The sequence below is a fragment of the Rhinichthys klamathensis genome, unplaced genomic scaffold (genome assembly GCF_029890125.1).
Source record: "Rhinichthys klamathensis goyatoka isolate OS25496 unplaced genomic scaffold, OSU_Roscu_1.1 h1tg000191l_1, whole genome shotgun sequence".
Lineage (NCBI taxonomy): Eukaryota > Metazoa > Chordata > Actinopteri > Cypriniformes > Leuciscidae > Rhinichthys > Rhinichthys klamathensis.
In genome coordinates, this window is record NW_026606717.1 from 2,310,247 (window position 1) to 2,330,852 (window position 20,606).

A 20,606-nucleotide genomic window follows, 5' to 3' on the forward strand; every position below is an offset into this window, starting at 1 on the left:
CGTAGCAGATCCATACAGGTGGAGCTGGGGAAGGTGGAGGATCTCTGAAAGCGCTGCCAGACGACTGCTACAGCAAATGCTGACCAAGTATTTGAAGGTTGAGCTTAATGTGTTGGGGAATTTCATTTGTCTCATACATGTCTCTGAATATAAGATGCTGTAATGCTAGAGAAAACCAGGTCTAAATGCTGTAATATTGGAGAAAACCAGGCCTAAGGATATGAGATGAACAGAAAACTAGGCCTGAGGGGAGGTTAGGTAAGGACAGGAGAAGAAACTGGGTGAAAGGACATGAAAAAGGCAGGTCGGGTAAGGACAGGAGAAGAAACTGGGTGAAAGGGCATGGAAAAGTACCTGAAAATCATGTATAAAGCCATTTTTAAAAGATACGCATGCGTAAAAAAAGGTTGCCCCAATTAAAAAATAAAATAACGATGCAGGTGTTTTAATCGAGGCGGAGTAATAAGGAGGAGCAAAGAGAGAAAAAATAACGAGTTGAGCGCTAATTGGGTACCAAAAGATAAGAAGAAGGTTTAAGATTTGAGCACTGACCATTGTAAAATCAGATGTCCAGCTGGCTTCTCACTTTGTTGAACTGCTCAATAAAGTTATTCTTCTGAGACCTGAAACTTCGACTCTGAAAGATTTCTTCTGAGACCTGAACCAGACTTTGAAGAATTGAACCAAAGATCGAGAATTTGCCACAACATTGGCTACTGATACAGCATGAACCAATCAGCTGTGCCCTATAGAGAATGATGGCTGTGTACGAAATCGCATACTCTCTTGAGCAGGTACTTATTTTGAATAAGTAATTACTTCACAACCTCTAAAAAAGTGTGTTCTATATAGTATGAGTGTGTGTAGTATGAATGTAATCCGGACGTACTACATTCGAGATGCTCTCCTCCTCACGTGACCTACCAGAGTCAGTTGTGTCGCCTCACTACCATTCACAAATCCTCTCCCGTGGCCTCATGGGATAGTAAAGTGTCCATCATATTCACACTTTAGAATGTCGCCAGAAGAAGTAGGTCATCCGGGTAGTTTTTGCCTACTCTTTCATGAGTACTGTGAATTCGGACTAACTTATTTTGTCACATACTGTTTTGTGCCTACTAGTAGGGAAGTATGTCATTTCGGATGCAGCCGATGTGACTGCAAGCAGATTGAGTTAAGGACCTATCAGCCTGTACCATCTAGAGTTTCATGACAGAACTTTGTATTTTTATTAATGCCGGTGTTCTGACGATTCATGCTACCCATCGAGATTTGCTACTTAATGGTCATGCGCATGTGCAGACGCACAGTTTTTTATAACAAAAGGTACATTTTCATGTGTTATATTGTAATTTCCCTTTAAAAATGCTAACTAGCATATGAATATGTGTACGGTCAGCCAGCTGAACAATAATAACTGAAAGTTTCAGTTACTAAGGAAAAGTGTGCTTTGACAAGTCAAAGATGAATATTTGATGATAATTTTTAATTTTCACACCGTTTTAAAAATAAAAACAGTAGTCTAAAGTATACAGTAGCTACTCATAACTTAGAATTGTATTATAATTGTATTTCATATAATATTAATCGACATTCTGTGATCGATTCGCGTTACGGTAGCATTTTTCGACAAGGCAGCACAAATCGTCAGAACACCGGGAGTGATAGCTGCCCATTTTTTGTTATAGCAGGTTTTTAGGGTAAACTGATTTATTTTGGTTAATCAGTGACAAACAGACTTAAACCTTCTTTTGGCATGACCTTACTTTTTATTTGTATTTTCTTTGAAAAATCAATGATGCATATATTCTTCATAGGAACATGTACTAAACAGCATAGTTGATTCTTAATCAACAGTAGCCTACTGTTGAAAGCAAGCCCAAAATATCAAACATCAAACTTTTAAAGCTGTAAATGTACGTATAGCTGAAATTAAGACAAAACTTCTACTCTGACATAGTTGCATACACATACCCCCGGTTTCACAGACAAGGCTCAAGCCAGTCCCAGACTAAAATAGGCTACATGTTTGAGCTGTTTTATCTGAAAGAAACTTGCACTAACATATCTTAAAATGTCACAATCATTGTTTTGCAATGATGCACACCATGTTTTTTTTCTAAGGCACGTTTATAAAACCCACTTAAAAATCCTAATTAAACTAAGGCCCAATCCTGGCTTAATCCAAGCCCTGTCTGTGAAACCAGGCCATAAAATGCAGACACAATTTTCAGCTGGACAGTGAACTCAAATAGTCACACTGTTCTCAATGTAGTCTGGAGACAGGTAAGGATAGGGCAACACCAGCCGGCTGTTCCTGTCTGCGATGTCTTCTGCTATCTTCTTCAGTTCTCTCTGGACCTCCTCCACAAGTTTGACGGTTGCACCATTGCGGAAGTACCACTCATTATAATGGCACAAGGGTACCTATAGAGGAAGTAATGGCTAGATGAATAACACATCTGCATCCTACAGTAGATATACAGTGTAAAGTTCATGCAGCTATACTCTGGAGGCCATTGTTAACACTCACAAAGTCAATGGCAGGCTGAGACAGTAGAGATAGGACACTAAGGACGTGGCAAGAGGAGTTCACCTCCGGAAGGAAGGAGAAAAGATCTTCCTCAGACACTGAGTTTTTGGTCTGAGAAGGGGGGCGTGACATGGCCGCTGGACTGTTCGGTATCCAAAGGTTAAAATCCAACTAAATGTGAAGAATTAGTTTAGTAAATTTGCATTAGCTAAGTTGACATAACATGCTGTTTCGGAGAACCTCTGTCCATTTATTAATAACTGAACATACCTGAGAGAAGTTCACAGCTGCATGAAGTGCTGAGCAGGAGAAGATCACCATGGTTACAAACTTGCACATTTCAGATGCGGTCTGAAATGACTGTGGAACTCCTAGAGATGATATGAAGGCAAAACAAAGATCATTTTATGCATTTTACATCACTATGAAGAATATATGGAGTAGATGGATAGTAAAAGTGATGTGTAAAAGTGTTCATCTTTTAAAATGTGTTTCAGATTCTTAGAAGCCTAATCTTTGTATTCATGTTGGTTTCATTTGGCTTTGAACATTTAGAAATGTAATAAAATGTAATGACTCTGATGTGGTGTAACCATCAAGTAAAATATAATAAAATATTTTCCTTAAACATTGAACACATGTGTGTACATATCTTAATTATTATTATTAAAAAATGTAAATATATTTTTCAAGCTATACATTTATTTATTTTTTTCATATGAAAAATATAGTTTTTGGGGAGTTGCACCACATGACATCTTACAACCTGAACTAATCTAGCCTTGTCATAAAAAGGTCAAATTATTTTATGTTTGCAGAGACATTTGCAAAGAAAAAAATGTAGGAATTACATCAACCTATTATCTATATTTATGTTAATTCGAGGCTGGGTCCTCTTACTCATTTTCTATGGCCCATGAAAGTGTGGAGAACTTTGTCTTCAGTAAACTCTCTGTCAACTTGTTGGACTTCAACTTTGACTCCTGGTCTTCACTGAGCATATTGGTCTCTCTATGTGGTCTAAGGCCCTGTTTACACCTGGTATTAAGATGCGTTTTGGTTGATCGGTTCACAAGTAAACAAGGGAGACACATAACCGTTTACACCTGGTGTTTTAATCCGTCTCTTTTGTCCTCTTTCAACTACTTCTGTCCTGATTTCTTTGAGAGGAGGGTCTATGTGTGTGTTTTTTCATATCTTTTGATCTAATGGACAAAATAAGCTTGCGCAATTCACATATGAATGCGACCGGAGACAACGGAAAAACATACGGAGAGCAGCAGCTTTTCTTTCTGCTCTGAAACCCACGCTGAACGCTGTTAGAAAAAAGGAATGGTGAGAGAACATTGTGCTAGGTACGTTTTTCGTCATCAAACCAAACTCAGGTCTCCAGCCGACAAAGTTTAAATCCCGTCTGGCTAGTGCACTTCCTGTAATGTTTAACGCATTAGGTCAGCAATCGGAGAGAAGACGGTCTTTTGTGGCAGTTAGAACACATTTGACCACATGAGTATTAGCACGACAAAAGCAATACGATCAAATGCGTTTTCGACTACCTCTGGAAGTGGTCCCAAGTGGACAAGCTCAAAATGTTTTAGACCCCGATAACACCTGTATTTAGGGTCGTACACTTGTGATCCGATCGACCAAAACGCATCTTAATACCAGGTGTAAACAGGGCCTATCTGTCATTTCCCTACAAACCTATGTGAGTGAGGCCAAGAAATCCCTCCGTGAAGATCTCTCTAATCCAGTTTTGTAGTTCACAGTCATGCTGGACGTCCTCATCGTTACAGTAATACAAACGAATCCAGCCTGCAACAAATCTGAATGTGAAATGCAAATCATGTGCTTACTTCAAACCTAAAGACACAGATTCAGAAAATGCTGAATGCTGATGATGTACCTGTGTAGAGCGTCCCAGACCCTGAGAGCATCTTGAGCGTAATAGCAGATAGGTAGTGCATCCAGTCCTCTCCCTTTTACGTCATCTGGCACACACATTGAGCTGTAACTGAGGCGTTGTGTTGCTCGAGCCATCAGCAGCGGAATTGCCTCCAGGCCACACGCTATTGACTATAGACAACAGAAACATAAACTGTATAAAATTAAACTAAATCAGGAGTTAAAAATAGATTCTTTCTTTCACTCCCTTCAGAGTATTAAGTAGAAAATAAACACACCAACCTTGTCAAAAACACCTTTTGTGGCCAGAAGAGTGGCTCTAGCCTGAATGTTAATCTGAAGTGTGCTGCGGATATGAGGCATCAGGAGCTAAAAAATAAAGGCACAATTTATAGGTTTAGATAAAGAAATCAAACTTTCACTCTTAAGTCCATTCATGGTGAGGCCCAACTCTTTAAAACATCAAAATGATCAATTAACCACAAAAGCCCAGAATGGCAGGCTAAAACAAAATGGGTGAAATTAATTGTATTTCAATGCCTAATAAATTGTCTATCGTACATGTCTGTAAAGAGAAGAAAAGTAAATAATTTTTCTGATTGTTTTGGGTTTACTATGGAAGACCATTTCTACCTCATAAGAAAGAAATATGATTTGGTAAATCATCATTTTGACATAAAAAAGTCATAATTAAGCCATAATTAAGAGATAAAAAGGTCAAAATTATGACATAAGTTGAAATTATGACAAAAAGTCATTATATGGAAGACCATTATAAGCAAATTAAAAAACATGCTTTGAATAACCATAATGAAAAAAAATGATGAATGTTGAATTTACTTGTATTTATTTTAAGTAAATCCAACTTGGATCAAATTTATTAAAAATGAACAAGAAAACCTTTGTTGTACTTAAATATATGAGTTCACTCATCATACTTTACTTTAAAAATATTGAACAGAATAGAATCTACTAAGTAATTGCAAGTTGTATTAACTTAACATTTAATTTTTTTTAATAAATTGAGTTGAACCAACATAAAATTGGCCATTGAATAAAACTATGGAGATACAAAGTCAATATTATGACATAGTAAGTCATAATAAAAATTATGACATTCTAAAGAACAATTATGAGACAAAGTCTCTAAAAAGTCTAAATCATGATATAAAATCATGTCAAAATCATTACATTAAAAAGTCAATGATATAAGTCAATCTATTATATGCATATTTTTGATATAGTATGTCATAATTATAATTTACCAAAGCTTGATATTTGTTTAGTATATGGCGGAAATGGGCTTCCATATAATTATAAAATAAGACTTTTTTTTTTAATTATGGCTTTCCTCTCATAATTTTGACGTTTTATGCAATAATTATGACATTTATGTCATAATTACAATTTACCAAAGCATTTCCTTCTTATGTGGCAGATATGTGTGTAGAATAATTGAAACACATTTTTCACACAGTATAAAAAATAAATAGGAAATTATTTCACCTTTGCCTTCAGGGCTTCTGTAAATAACTGTTCTGCTGAGAAGATGAATTAATTTGTTCTGTATCTTTGGGCTGAGCATTGTCTGTTTCTACCTGGTGTAGAGGATGAATCTCCGGCAGCTGTCTGAGCGTGGCGGTACAGTACACCTCTCCTAAAAGATGAGTGCGCAAGAAATGGGAAAGTAGTTGATGGACCAGGAAATCTGAATTACGGACCCACATCTTTGCTAACAACCAATCCGGTGCAGCATCAGAGGGCAAGAAAACAGGATTCTGTGGACCAGGAACCTGTTGAAGCTGAAATATAAGTATAGTTTAAGATATCAGCTTTCATTTGGTCAATGAAACTCAGCCAAAAGGAATTTTGCGTAACTATTCACAGATTGCTGACTATTACAATAACAAGTCGTTATAAAACCATACTTGTATGGCAATGGGCTTTAGTTCTCCATGTCTGTTGTAATGCAGCAAACATAAGGGAGCAGACAAGTATGTCTGTTTCTCATTGATAATATTAGCAGGCAGCTGATCAAGCACTTCAAAATCCAGAAGATACACATGTCCTCTCTGTGGAAAATATAAGTAATAAACAATGACAATTATGTTACAAAGTTATGAATACAAATGCCCTAAAAGTCACCCAAACACACCTCCATCTCCTGCTCCAATGATGAGTCCTCTGGTAGAAAAGGTCTGACCATCTCTGAAGTGACAGACAGGTTAGGTGGCAGGTTATGGATCTGTCTGATACACAAAGGATTGCAGCCATTTAGGCACTGATATCCAAAGAATGCATCCTCATGCCAGTGATCCTGAACATATCCTACGAGAAAAATGCACAGCAAAAAAAATCATATATGTATATATATATTTTTTTATTACCGTAATTTGTAAAATGCAATTTATTTGTTTGGCATACTGGCAATGGTGTTCTCTCTTCCATTGAAAAGGAAAAATGTCTCAAGTTCCTGTAGGCTGCTCCAAGATGTTCTTCTTTCAATAAAACCCTTTATGTAGTGCACATTGTTAACTGGGCTGACAGACAAACAAAGTGAAAATATCCCACTGTGAATTTCAGTTCAGGTGATATAAGATTGAATTAATATTAAACTAGTTTAAATTGAATCAATAATACAGTGCAACCATACCGTTGACGGATGTAACTCAAGTTGAGCCCTAGAGCTGTCACTCTGGACATGTTCACACAGTGAGGACCGCCTTCAACAAATGTGCCCCACCTACAGATAAAAAACAACTTATTTTTTAACTAATAAAAAAGATGGAAGGACAAGTATAGCTGCACAATTATTCATTAAAAGATTGTGATCTAGATTTAAACTATGGAAGTAAAATAATGCCAAATGTTTTTGAAACAAAAAAGCCTGTTGAATTGCACTACTTGAAAAAATAGTTATTGCATTAACCATGCTTGCATTTTAATGCATTGTATTTTTAGGTCTTGCATTTTTTATGGGCTGAAATTCAGCATGGTTGAATATTTCAGCTGTGAATATTTCAATTCAAAACATTTCAAAAACATTTTCATTATTAAAAATTCAATAATCTATATTCACCTTTTCATATTTCACTTCCAAAATATTCAAACTGTTTAAAAATACAACCTATAATATTCAATTTTCGGTCCATTTTATTTCGCTTTGCAAATTCGTTTCCACAAATTCATTGGTTCTAATCAGACTGTAAAAAAATAATTCGACAGTAAATTCAACATTGACATCCAGGAACTGCAGGAAAAGCAGTAGATCACCGAGCATAATCTCCATCTGCTGTTAGTGGACCTCACCAGCAGGAGGTGCAAAAGCGCGTGTTGTTGACGAAGACCAGAGCAACAGTTAGAGCAAGCCATTCATTCATAAAAACACATTTACAGCAATGTAAGTGTATTTTTGATTATTATGACGGCTGTTTTATGTTAAATTCAGTGTCTTCACGGTTACTTTTCCTGTGTAGCCAACCGTTAGGCTACACGGTTATCTTCCTTGTCACGGAAGGAAAGTCTGTAAATGAAGCTATATTATACAGTAAATGCACAAAGTACTTTGATGTCTTAATGATTAATAAATATTTTTGGGTAGTAATGAAGTTATTGATTTACTGCAAAAAAATAATTTGCCATTCGAGAACAGACACTAACCCTTTATGGCGCTTTTCCACTGCATGGAACGGTACGGTTCGGTACGGCACGCTTTGGGGCTTTTCCACTGCATGGTACAGTACGGCTCGGTTCGGTACGGCTCACTTATGGCGCATTTCCACTGCATGGTACGGTACGGTACGGCTCGCTTCGGCTCGCTTTAAATGGTACCTGCTCTGTTGAGGTTCCAAGCGTACCGTACCGATACTAAATGTGACGTGAAAACACTACAGATCACTGATTGGTCAGAGAGACAGAATCGTCACTATCAGCGTCATTGTATTTGTGACACGAGACACTAAACCCACTAGATTTAAATAGCCAGTAGACAACAGCCACCGCTGTAGCACCTGTTTTAAAACTACTTGCTTGACTTGCTTGAAGAAAAAAGAAAGAAAGAAAACTTCCATAAAAAAGAAATGGCTGAATCGTGGTCAGTGGACGAAGTGCAGACGTTCGTCTCGTTGGTTGCCGAGGAGCGGATAAACTATAACGGTCCGACTATAATCCCACCCACTTTGAAGCGGTACTAACTGCAGGTAGTACCCCAGAGTGCAGTCTGGACGATGGGGCGGGGCGACACTTTTGGGCAGGGCGACACGTGTCGCTCCGCCCACCCCCAATTTTATTGGTTTATAATACCGCAATCTTATTGGTGTAGACGATTCAGGTCTGAGCATGCGCATTCCTTTAAGTGCGATTTTATTAATGATTTGGCCGTATTAAATAACTATTAAATACTTTAATCGTATGGCTATCTTATCGGTTTACCATGGTGATTTTAGTTAAGATCTATTGCTGTTTTATTGTACTTAAGACACAGAATTGATTAAGTTATTGTTTAAAAACGAACGCTTGGTGACACAGCACCTGTAGGCCTACTTCAGTGAGATGTTTTACATTATAGCGCGTCATTCACTTGGCTTCTTTATACTTCTATCAGGATCGGTGGATCAGCACAAACTCGGGATTTTACGCAAAGGATGATAATTCACTATAAGAATGTAGCAGCTGATTTTAATTTTTAAAGCACGACCGTTTTTGTTTCATTTTTTAACGAGATGTTGTCCAATGCGTGCATTATTTGGTAGGCTACAAAGTGCAAAATAAAATGTTTAATGGCAAACTCATGTTTCATTGTTGTTTACCTGTTAATAAAATGAGGGCCTATATATGGTTCTGTAAAGCCCTATGTTATAGTTTTAAAAGATTCATGTTTTCTAATAAGTGTCAACTAGTTAACATGTTGGCTAGCTACAACTATCTGTGACTGCGACATTATAAAAATCCTATAATTTATTTATCCACCCCCGCATTACATGTCCATGTTTTAATCTGCGTAGTATAGGCTACGGGATAAAAATGGTTTTAAATATTAACACTCACATATAGGCTAGCTGCATAACCATAAAAAAACACTGCTGTAAATCTGTGCAATTATAAGGCCTATAATAAAATAAATAAAATACCCAGCAGAGAAGTGATATGAACATGTAGGCATATTGCTTAAATACGCTCTTGAGCACATATATAATAATATTTGCTATAGCCTAGATCGACATAATAAATCTGTTTTAGTAAATAAATATATATATTTTTTCCCACATTTCAGCAGTGCACGGTTTTTATTCCTTTTGTAGCCTACGCACAAACCCCAATGGCCAGGGCTTGTATGCTATTTGGTAGCCTATCATTGTCTTATTTGTCACCGTGGTTTTGCTTTAAAATAAAATAAAACACACTTTTGGATTTATACAATGTTTTACTGAAATACAGTTATCATCATTTGTGTAAAATCCCGAGTTTGTGTTTATTCACTGATCCTAATGGAAAAACGAAGAAGCATTTACGAATGATGTAAAATTCCGGAGCACTGCATGAAATGCGGAAAAATATTGTCTAGCCTAAATCAGCCTATAGAAATTATCTCTCCTTCTATGCCAGTAATTTCATGCCGTCATGATCATTGCTCACTAAAAGTGGCACTGACTTTATCTCCAGGGTAAATTAATAAATACAATAGTATCTAGGCTAAATCTCAAACAGTGTATCATCAGCAACATAGGCTATTTCGTGATATCGCCTAGCCCTAAAACTGCTCAATATTATAGCCTATAAAGCTTACAATAATACTTTTTGTAAAGCTGCTTTGAAACGATGTGAATTGAGCGCTATACGAATACATTTTGACAGGAACTTCATCTAACTTGATTCGTAAATTCATCAAAACATTATCCAATTGATCGTTACTGAAATAGGAAATCGCCATGGTTATAACTTAATATTTCTGTAGTAGGCTATGGCCAAACAGCGTCGTAGATCATCCATAAACTCCTACCATAGACTCGTACATAATGGAATGCGCATGCTCATGCCTTAAGCATCTACGCCAATAAGAGTGCTGTATTATAAGCCAATAAAATCAGGTGTGGGCGGAGCGACACGTGTCGCCCCGCCCAAAAGTGTCGCCCCGCCCCATCGTCCAGACTGCACTCTGGGGCTACTCAACTGCAGTGGAAAAGCAAACCGAGCTAAAGCGAGCCGTGCCGTGCAGAGCCGAGTCGTACCAGCAGTGGAAAAGCGAAGCGAGCCAAACCGTGTCGCGCCGAGCCGAACCGTACTGAGCCGTACCAGCAGTGGAAAAGCGCCATTAGTTCACCAAAAAATTTAAATGATGTCATTAATGACTCTCCCTCATGTCGTTCCAAGCCCGTAAGAGCTCCGTTCATCTTCGGAACACAGTTTAAAATATTTTAGATTTAGTCCGAGAGCTTTCTGTCCCTCCATTGAAAATGTATGTACGGTATACTGTCCTTGTCCAGAAAGGAAATAAAGAAATCATCAAAGTAGTCCATGTGACATCAGTGGGTTAGTTAGAATGTTTTGAAGCATCGAAAATACATTTTGGTCCAAAAATAACAAAAACTACGACTTTATTCAGCATTGTATTGTCTTCCGGTTCTGTTGTCAATCCGCGTCCACGAGTCCGCAGTGACGCTGCTGACGTAAGACGCTGCTGACGTGTTATCTGGTACGTCCATGTATTTGGGTTCAAATAAATATGGCTGGGCAAAAAAATGCAAGTCTTCCTCTGTATCGAAATCCTTAGAAATGTTTGCGAAGATTGTTTTGTTTACAGCGTGCGTCTCCCTCAGACTGTAAACGAAGCTCGGGCGCACCAGATAACACGTCAGCAGCGTCTTACGTCAGCAGCATCACTGAACGCGGATTGACAACAGAACCGGAAGAGAATACAATGCTGAATAAAGTCGTAGTTTTTGTTATTTTTGGACCAATATGTATTTTCGATGCTTCAAAACATTCTAACTAACCCACTGATGTCACATGGACTACTTTGATGATGTCTTTATTTCCTTTCTGGACAAGGACAGTATACCGTACATACATTTTCAATGGAGGGACAGAAAACTCTCGGACTAAATCTAAAATATCTTAAACTGTGTTCCGAAGATGAACGGAGGTCTTACGGGCTTGGAACGACATGAAGGTGAGTCATTAATGACATCATTTTCATTCTTGGGTGAACTAACCCTTGAAGGTAACGGATGACACCTCTACAGAAGTGGACGTGGATGTATTTCCTGAACTTGTTGTTGAAAGGGGTATGTGCTTTAGTTTACATACTAATGATGGTAATTATGTTTATACTTTTTTGGTCTTATTTTAAAATTGTGGTGTTTACATTTTTGCAAGTAATATTTTTATATACTGTATACAGATTCCACTTCTGCACATGAGTTGTCCCCCCTCCTGACTGATGGGAACTCTGTCAGCAAGTCTCTGTCAGGGAACTCTGAATGCAATGAAGGCAACACAACTTCTGCATTCCCTTCCAAAAGACCCAGGTTGGGTGATTCCAAGCTTGCAAAAGAGGTTGGTAAGACAAGGGATCTAACCCAGCTTAAAGAAAATGTTCTCCAGTTTATCAAAAAATGCTGTTCTATAGACAATGTGTACATTTTGGTGTTGTCTGTTTAGACCATTGAAGACATCCTAAAGTGCAAACCTGGTGGTGTAGAAGTGATGCAGCACTATAAAGACACTGGTAATATGTCAACATCCAAAAGAAAGGAGACGATTAATATATTGGTTGCACACATGAATGAACAAGAAGGGTAAGCTTTGTTCATTTAATCTGTCCATATCACTGTACTAACAACTTATTCAAATGTGACCCTGCCTGTGAAACACAGATGAAGTTAATATTAAATAAATACATTATCTAGTTGCTTAACCCATGTTTTCTAAAGTGATCCAATCAGTTTGGGCTTGAGAAACAGACAGAAATTTTGTAATATTTGTAACATTAATATTGCTTTGTCACCCCTTGTTACGCCAAGTGTACCAAGAACAGTTTTTATAGATGCTATTGTTTTTACCCCGAGTAAACAGAGCAGAATAGACTAGTTTTTTTAATGGTATATTGTTTATTATTCCAGAAGGATACCACTTAAAGGGATAGTTCACTTTGAAATTAATTTTTGGTATGTTTTAGCTTACCTCAAGGGCATCCAAGATGTACGTGTCTTTGTTTCCGCAGTAGTTTCAATTTTGATATTTTTAGGTCAAACCGTTCTTGTCTGTCAGTCATATAATGCAGGTCTACGGTCACTTCCTCAAAGAGCATGCACAGAGAAGTCCAAATTAAACATGATTTAATGACTCGTAAATGCAAGTACACATTGATGGCCTAAGACACAAAACGAGCGGTTTGTGTGAGAAAACGAACAGTATTTATATCGTTTTTACCTCTTATAAACACAGCCACGTCCAAGTGATCTGAGGGCGCGGGCGCTTCGGTCTGCACAAGCGCCGGAAGTGATCTCTCTTTTTTTAGCTTTTTTTAATGCGTTCGTTTTACCCAAATTTGTCTCTTTAACAGGAACAATATGACACACAGAGAGGCACAGGATTTATTATGAATCGCCTAAAGACGGTTCAGAGAAACACTAGTTCACTAGTTGCCCTCTCGATCAAATGAGGAAACTTGTGGTCCTAGAATGGAGGAAAATATCTGCCTTACAGATCAGCTAACAGGCGATGATTGCCAGGAAGCGATCTCACTGCTTAAACACAGCACTGATCGTGATATCATCTTCTGGAAGATGAAAGAAACTTTTCAGTACCGTCAGCAGACAGCAGATTGTAAAGGACCCAAAGAAGTCCACATCCATCTTTCACATTTTTCCTCGATTCAATTCAATACAATTCTCTGGAATCAGGACCAGTGAAGGTACATAAACTTCTGTGTTTGGATCATTTTAAAGAGATTTCTGAACATCTTTGCATTGATTCTCAAACTGAAATTCAACATACAAAGTGGGTAAAATGCTCTGGAGCAGAGTACAGAGTTGGCCTTTTCGTGTGTTCTGATATTGTTGATGAAATACCTGTTTTCAGCAAAATACTAAATATATTATTGCTCAGAGAACACGTTTTTTGTTGTTAAAAGACTACGAGTCGACGTTTATTAAACAGGTCCATGCCTCGGACTATTTGACAAAGCATCTCAACATGTATGGAGTAGTGAACAAAGACAACTTAATTGATGCACAGATGTCCTATGGTGCTGACTAATTTTTCTACATAGTTGCAAAAAATGAACTTGTTTGAAACACTCAGTAGAAATTTATGTGATTATTTAGCCTGTAAAGGAATAGTATATTTTATCAGAATGAATGTGTATTTTCAAACCAGACACTGTTTAACATTGATGAGTTAAAGATGACATTAAATTGTTGTTGTATTTTCAATTTAAAGATGTTATTGTTTACTTGTTAAAAAAACTTTCTATTGAAAATCTCTAAGCAGATTATTTGACAAAGTATATCAACATGTACAGATGTTCTATGGTGCTGACTCATTTTTCTACATTTTTACACAAAAAATTTTTTGGTTTGAAACTCAGTAGAGATTTATATTTAAGAAATATTTATCATAATGAATGTGTATTTTCATACCAGTGTTAAGATGCTATGGAGACTAACAGAGCTGTTTTATTCAATTGTATGTTTGATATATTCCAATTTTAATGAATGTTCAAATACATTCATATTCACTTGGATTTTGGAAAAATTTCATCTGCATTACCCTTTTAAAATAAGTATTTACATTATTTACATTAAATCAACATAAAAATACACTGGGGTTGTGTGATTAATCACCAATAAAGTGTATACTTACGAGTTATCATTTCTCAACACCTTGAGTGATTTAAATGAAACACTAACACAGTGTTTGAATAATAAACACTTTCGTTAGTGTTGTTTTAACACTAGCAAAGATGGACCTGTATGTTCAACCTGAAAGTGATAGTTTTAACACCCATGGTGACAAATCTCCCAACATATTTTTGCTATATATATATATATATATATATATATATATATATATATATATATATATATAAGAGAAAGTGTTAGTATTAATTGATCAAGTGTTGATTTTATGTCAGTATATAACTGGGAAACGCTCAGAATGAAACTTAGCGTGTTAAGTTCATATTCTGAGTCAATCTGCCTGCTTTGGTCTTTTATATTTCTGAATTAGTCCATTAAGCTATGTTAAGCGTTTTGTCCCGACGGAAGGGGAATCCTTGAGTATGATGAGGTATTGAGGGAAACCGATTATAATCCTGTTCATGGTAGAGAAAGCTGATAACATGTAAGGCTACACATGGAAGTAACAATGAAGTTATTGAATGAAACTTAAACACAGCTTTTCTGTCTTTATCATCTTTTCCGCATATATACTGACCCAGATAATCATCACAAAAACTTAATGCATGCTCAATTGCTGTAAATGAGTTTTTATGAATGGCTTGCTCTAACTGTTGCTCTGGTCTTCATCAACAACACACTGCTGGTGAGGTCCACTAACAGCAGATGGAGATTATGCTCGGTAATCTACTGCTTTTCCTGCAGTTCCTGAATGTCAATGTTGAATTTGAACCACTGAATTTGTGGAAGCGAATTTGCGAAGCGAAATAAAATGGACCGAAAATTGCCTGTTGAATATTATAGGTTGTATTTTTAAACAGTTTGAATATTTTGGAAGTGAAATATGAAAGGTGAATATGAATTATAGATTTTTTTTAAATGAAAATTGAAAATGTGCTTGAAATGTTTTGAATTGAAATATTCACAGCTTAAATATTCAACCATGCTGAATTTCACCCCATAAAAATGCAAGACCTAAAAATACAATGCATTAAAATGCAAGCATGGTTAATGCAATGACTATTTTTTTCAAGTAGTGCAATTCAACAGGCTTTTTGTTTCAAAAACATTTGGCATTATTTTACTTCCATATTAAACACACACACGTTCACACGATAAATGACAGCGATTTGCCTGTGTCTGATAAACATGTGATAAAATCACACCAGAACATTCAAATTCGCACTGCTGCTGACCCAGAGAGAGCAGTTATCATGTATAGGTATGAAACAGCTTCACAAACAGTCTTTTCAACCACACACTATTGTTATTTCTGTGTTGCAAATATTCAAATTATCAACAAAAGAAATGATAAATTTTTTTATAGTTTGGATATAAACAATGATGTCTCTGGAAGCTATCATAAATAGAGCAAATCACCTTCTGAAAGTAACATGGTGCTTCATCCAGTAATGAAACAAGCAAAGTATTTATGAGTGAATTCATTGAATCATTCACTCAACTCGATTTTTTAAAATAATTTATTCAAATGAATTAAACATTTCAAATAGACTGCAGCAATTAACAATTTCTCAGAGCCTCTGGTAAAGTACGTGTTATTTTGTTTAGTTGTCTGTTCAGAATCGTGGGAGAATCGTGATCTCAATTAAAAAAAAAAAAAAAAACGTGATTCTAAATTTATCCAGAATCGTGCAGCTCTAATTGATGTGTAAAAAATGTTTTACCTGATAAACTGTTGTTTATGTTGGAGATCCCTCTCCCTATGATCGGTTAGGATTGCTAATGTTTCCTCCTTTTTCAGACAGGCTAAAGGAATTTTGGGAAAGATAGAGAGAATTTGATATATAGTAAAGAAAATTATTTAAGAAAGAAAGAAAATAAACAGACACAGCTCACCTTTCTCGTTCCGAAGCTCAATGCAACCATCTGCTGTCCGGATCCATTTATGGCAAGGAAAAAGTTCCATCTCAGGATCCTCAGAACTCCGTCTCACCTGCACATCCCGACAGTGCCAGTCCAGGTCCGGAAAGCCAGGCTGAGCCTCAAGACGGAGTCTCAACAGAACCACTACACCAACTTCCTCTTTAGGCTTGATGACAACTGTACAAGCCTGTCTCAAAAAGAAAAACAGCACATTTGCATTGCATTCGTGCTAGATTAATTTACTATGGGATCACAGTATTAAAGACTGCTACCATAGTGATATATGTCATTTGATATATTACATGCTAGGCATATTTAGTTGGGTTTAGTGTGGGTTCAAGTGCCTTAGCAGGTACTGGAGTGAACTGGAGCTGTTAGATACTATGTTTTTTTAGATTATTTATATTTATATTCATGCATTTAGCAGTTGTTTTTATCCAAACTGACTTACAAAAGAGGAAAAAAAAAACAATTTGTCAAAGAGCCAATTATATAAAGTAATGGCAAGTTTATTAGAGAATCAGATAAGAAAGCAAGCTGCAGAAGAGGAGAAAGGGAGAGGGTTTTTTTTTTTTTTTTTTTTGCGGTTGCAAGTGTGTGTAAGTGTATAAATTAAGGGTGTTGGGTTGTTAAGTGCTTGCTAAACATTCTTGCACGTTGTCTATGTTTAATACGCTACCGTTCAAAAGTTTTGGGTAACTGCGATTTAAAAAATAAAAAAAACTAAAGCTTTTATTTATCAAGTGGCATTTTATTTATTAAGACGTGATTTCTATTTCAAATGAATGCTGTTCATTTGAACCATCTATACATCAAAAAATGCTGAAAAATGTCTCAGGGTTTACAGAAAAAATTTTAACTTTTTTCAACATGATAATCAAAAGAAATGTTTCTTGAGAAGCAAATCCGCATATTGGAATGATTTCTGAAAGATCATGTGACACTGAAGACTGGGGTAACGATGCTGAAAATTCAGCTTTGCCACCAGATGAATAAATTTAATTGTAAAATATTCTAATAGAAAACAGTTAATTTAAATTTTAATAATATTTCACGATTTTGCTTTTCACAATATTTAAAAATACATATCAAACTTTTGAACAGTAGCGTACATAATCAAACATAATTATTGAATATCTGTGTTGTAATATCTTGTGCATTGCAACTACTTATGTATTTGAAATGAATGAGACTTTTAGTTTTAGACATAAATAGGGACAATGTTAATGTGGTTCAAAAAGTATATACCTCCATGAAAGTAAAAGCCAAATACTGTCCCTTAATAAAAAAAGTTCATTTCTGAAACTGTATAGGCTTATGTTCTTATGGTTTCACTGTTTTTGCAAACTGTTAAACCTCTACTGTTAACTTCCTTAATTTCATTTGTGTTTAGAGCCATGTGATGTCTTCTCAAAAAAGGTGAATGTCTTACTGAGTCTGGCAAGAGACGCTGGTCCACTTTTACTGGAGGGCTCTCGCACAGAGTACCAACCAACGAGATCCAAACGCTGCCATACGTTCCTGAGAGAGAAGATGCTGAGGTTCGAATGGTCACATGAAAGCCATCCATTTCTCAGCATAGAGTTCCCAAGAATTAAAAGGTGCGGCCTATGAATGGAAATCATGTGTGAGTCGAAAACAGCCATACCTTTACAGTACACACACACTCCAAGAGTTCAAGACTGCTGAAATGAATGCAAGGACTCAAGATTACTTTGTAGTTAATTTAAAATAAATATTAGAAAGGAAAACAGCTAAATAATGTGCAAATGAAGAAGGAAACACAAACAAATTGGAACAGAAGCAGAGGGGTGAATGGGGAAAAAATAGGAAAATTACTTTTGGATGTACAAGGAATATTCAAATGTTATCCAATGATATGAAAGGTTAATTTCCACCTAGCAGCGAGTTTGATACAAGAGATCTGATATTTAATATTTTACATTTACTGTACATTTAAAACAGCATGCAAAAAGGGCATAATCGTTTACGCAGGTCAGGTGCATGAATCACAAAAATCTCACTGAGTAGCATATATTTACTGGCATGCTACATTATATTAACCCTTTCACACGCAAGTTTAAAATATTAGAACTATTTGTAGGTCAGAGAGTCCTATGCTTTCGTATTTTTACTCCTTTCATTTTACAGTTTTTCTGAATTGCCAAAACACATTTCTTGAAACCATCACTCACTGTCTCAAAACCTTAAACACATTTTCAAACCACATTCAGAGAACCTCTGACTCTACTGGCAAAATCAAACAATTGCCTTAAAACCATTTTATCTCTGCTCAAGATCAAACAATGCTTTCAGATCATACACACAGCGAGTCAATACTTTAGACACTACAGATCATTCATTAGACACTACATAAAAAAATGGAGAACATAGAACCCAAATAATGCAGTTACAGAAAAAAAGTATATTGTAACAAAGTAAACAAATTTTGCAATTATGTAAAAAAGTATCGTAATGACAACTTACAGTAGAAAGGTGAATAAATTGTATACTGTATGCACTGCAAGTATAGTATTGTACTGAATATTGTATAGCATTGAATGCCTGTACTTGCACTTGCATACAGTGAAAACACAGTGACCCAACTGCAAAAGCCAAAAAGAATACAAAGCATGTTACAGTCACTCAGAGGAGTTGTGCAACTGCAAGTTCAAGGTCAGTGAGGGATTCATTCTGCTTCAGCATCAGAGGATGAGGAGGAGGAGAAGAAAAGCACATCACAAAAAGTCCACATCACAGACATTATCATCTCTCCAGGCAAAGGGAAAAATCATAAAGGAGATCCAGCCTTGACAACATTCTCCACACCTGCTCTTCCTCGTCCTCTTCCTCCTTGTTCACCTCTTACACACATACTCTTCCTTCTCTCCCTCTTATATTGTTAGCATCCATTATTGGTATCAATATTCAATGCAACATTCAGAGTCAGTTTTGGCTCTGAACTGACTTGTGTTATGTACAGTTGGTTTGATCACATCATTAGAAATAAGTGTGAACAATTTTGAGTCGTTGTGTGTAAAAGATGACAACTGTGTTGTAGTTGTGTTTAACTTTGCCTGCGTTGAGCATTTTGAAACATATCACGGTGCGAATGTGTTTTAGTGAGTGAAAATGTGTTTAGAGTTTTGAAAAAAGAGTGCATGAGATTTGCAAACAGTGTTTTAACCTGAACTTGTTTAATATTTTACAGAAAGAGTGATTTAAATTCGACCAATTGGTTTGGCTATTGAGAATTTGGTTCAGAGAATGGGGTTGAGTGTTTTTTAGCATTTAAAAAAAAAACTGTAATATCATCGTGATCTCTAGATGGGAACACACTATTAAGGTCGTTATTTGCAAATATTTGCATATGACGTTATATGTGACAAAAACGGCATTCCGAATTTGAATTGTAAATGCATTAGCCTACTTGCCAAAATAAACAAATATATTCCATCTAAAAACTAAAGCCACGTCAAAGCGATATAACTAACACGTTTTCTCCTCTTTTAAAAAGTTTAAACATTATTTGATATAACTTAGCCTACTTAATGAACTCTACAGCTAAATCTCATTATCTTATCAGATATGCTCAACGTTTAATGCTTTTCTTATCGGTGCAATATTCTTCAAACTATGCTTTAAACGCGGTAACATGACACGATCAGTACAAAAACAACACGAAAGACAATAAATGCGCAAGTAAAATTGCATGAACTTACCGTGCCAATACTGTAGCTGGAGATCTGAACCGAGCGCACTGATGGAACTCAGTTTATCACATTATTATCACACCTCAGCCAATCGCGTGCGTGAGGAGGCTAGGCGCGCGCTCTTCCGGATGTCATTGGCGTTTATGGTTATTTTAATTCTGAAGAGTGTGACTTGTACTTGTGAGTTCTGGCACGTGAAACGTTGTGCCTTGTTATGTAGTCTGCATAAGCTTGCTAGGCTTTACTGTGACGTTCCATTTACGTGTATTCAGGTAAAGTGGATCAGCAAATAATTATGTTGTTAGAGTTTTTCTGAATTGCTAAAACACATTTCTTAAAACCATCCCTCACTTTCTCAAAAACCTTAAACACAAAACCAAATTTTCAAACCACATTCAGAGAACCTCTGAATCTTCTGGCAAAAAAAAACTATTGCCTCAAACTATTTTATTTGGGCTCAAAATCAAACAATGCTTTTGTAATGATTTGGTTGTGGTGGTGAGACAGCATTCAGCAGACAGAGTGAAAATCCAAACGCAGTTTATTATCAAATGTAATCCACGGTCGTAGTCCATACCAGGCAGAGGGTAAAGCACATGTATCCATGTCTGAAGTACAAATCCAATCCACAGAGGATGAAATCAAAAACACGGGAAAAGATAAATCAAGAAA

General features: G+C 36.4%; 1 protein-coding gene across 1 annotated transcript; it reads right to left on the reverse strand.

The window, feature by feature from the left end:
- Positions 1–2,118: 2,118 nt before the first annotated feature.
- On the reverse strand, positions 2,119–20,001 carry zgc:152891 (uncharacterized protein LOC767741 homolog). Its single transcript, XM_056262085.1, has 15 exons — positions 19,944–20,001; positions 17,654–17,829; positions 16,195–16,408; positions 16,023–16,104; positions 7,092–7,181; positions 6,863–6,978; positions 6,594–6,766; positions 6,367–6,510; positions 6,037–6,240; positions 4,721–4,807; positions 4,440–4,609; positions 4,238–4,359; positions 2,804–2,904; positions 2,534–2,704; positions 2,119–2,427 (listed from the first exon to the last, which is right to left on the reverse strand). Exons 2-15 carry the CDS (start codon positions 17,789–17,791, stop codon positions 2,248–2,250), a joined length of 1,992 nt encoding a protein of 663 aa, XP_056118060.1. The 5' UTR covers positions 17,792–17,829; positions 19,944–20,001; the 3' UTR covers positions 2,119–2,247.
- Positions 20,002–20,606: the final 605 nt, after the last annotated feature.

Coding starts and splice junctions, on each gene's coding strand:
- zgc:152891 (XM_056262085.1), bottom strand. CDS start 17,791: ATGGATGGCTTTCATGTGACCATTCGAACCTCAGCATCTTCTCTCTCA. Junction 2,905..4,237: donor TCTTGGCCTCACTCACATAG/GTTTGTAGGGAA, acceptor TATCATCTCTAG/GAGTTCCACAGTCATTTCAG. Junction 2,705..2,803: donor CAGCTGTGAACTTCTCTCAG/GTATGTTCAGTT, acceptor CTTCACATTTAG/TTGGATTTTAACCTTTGGAT.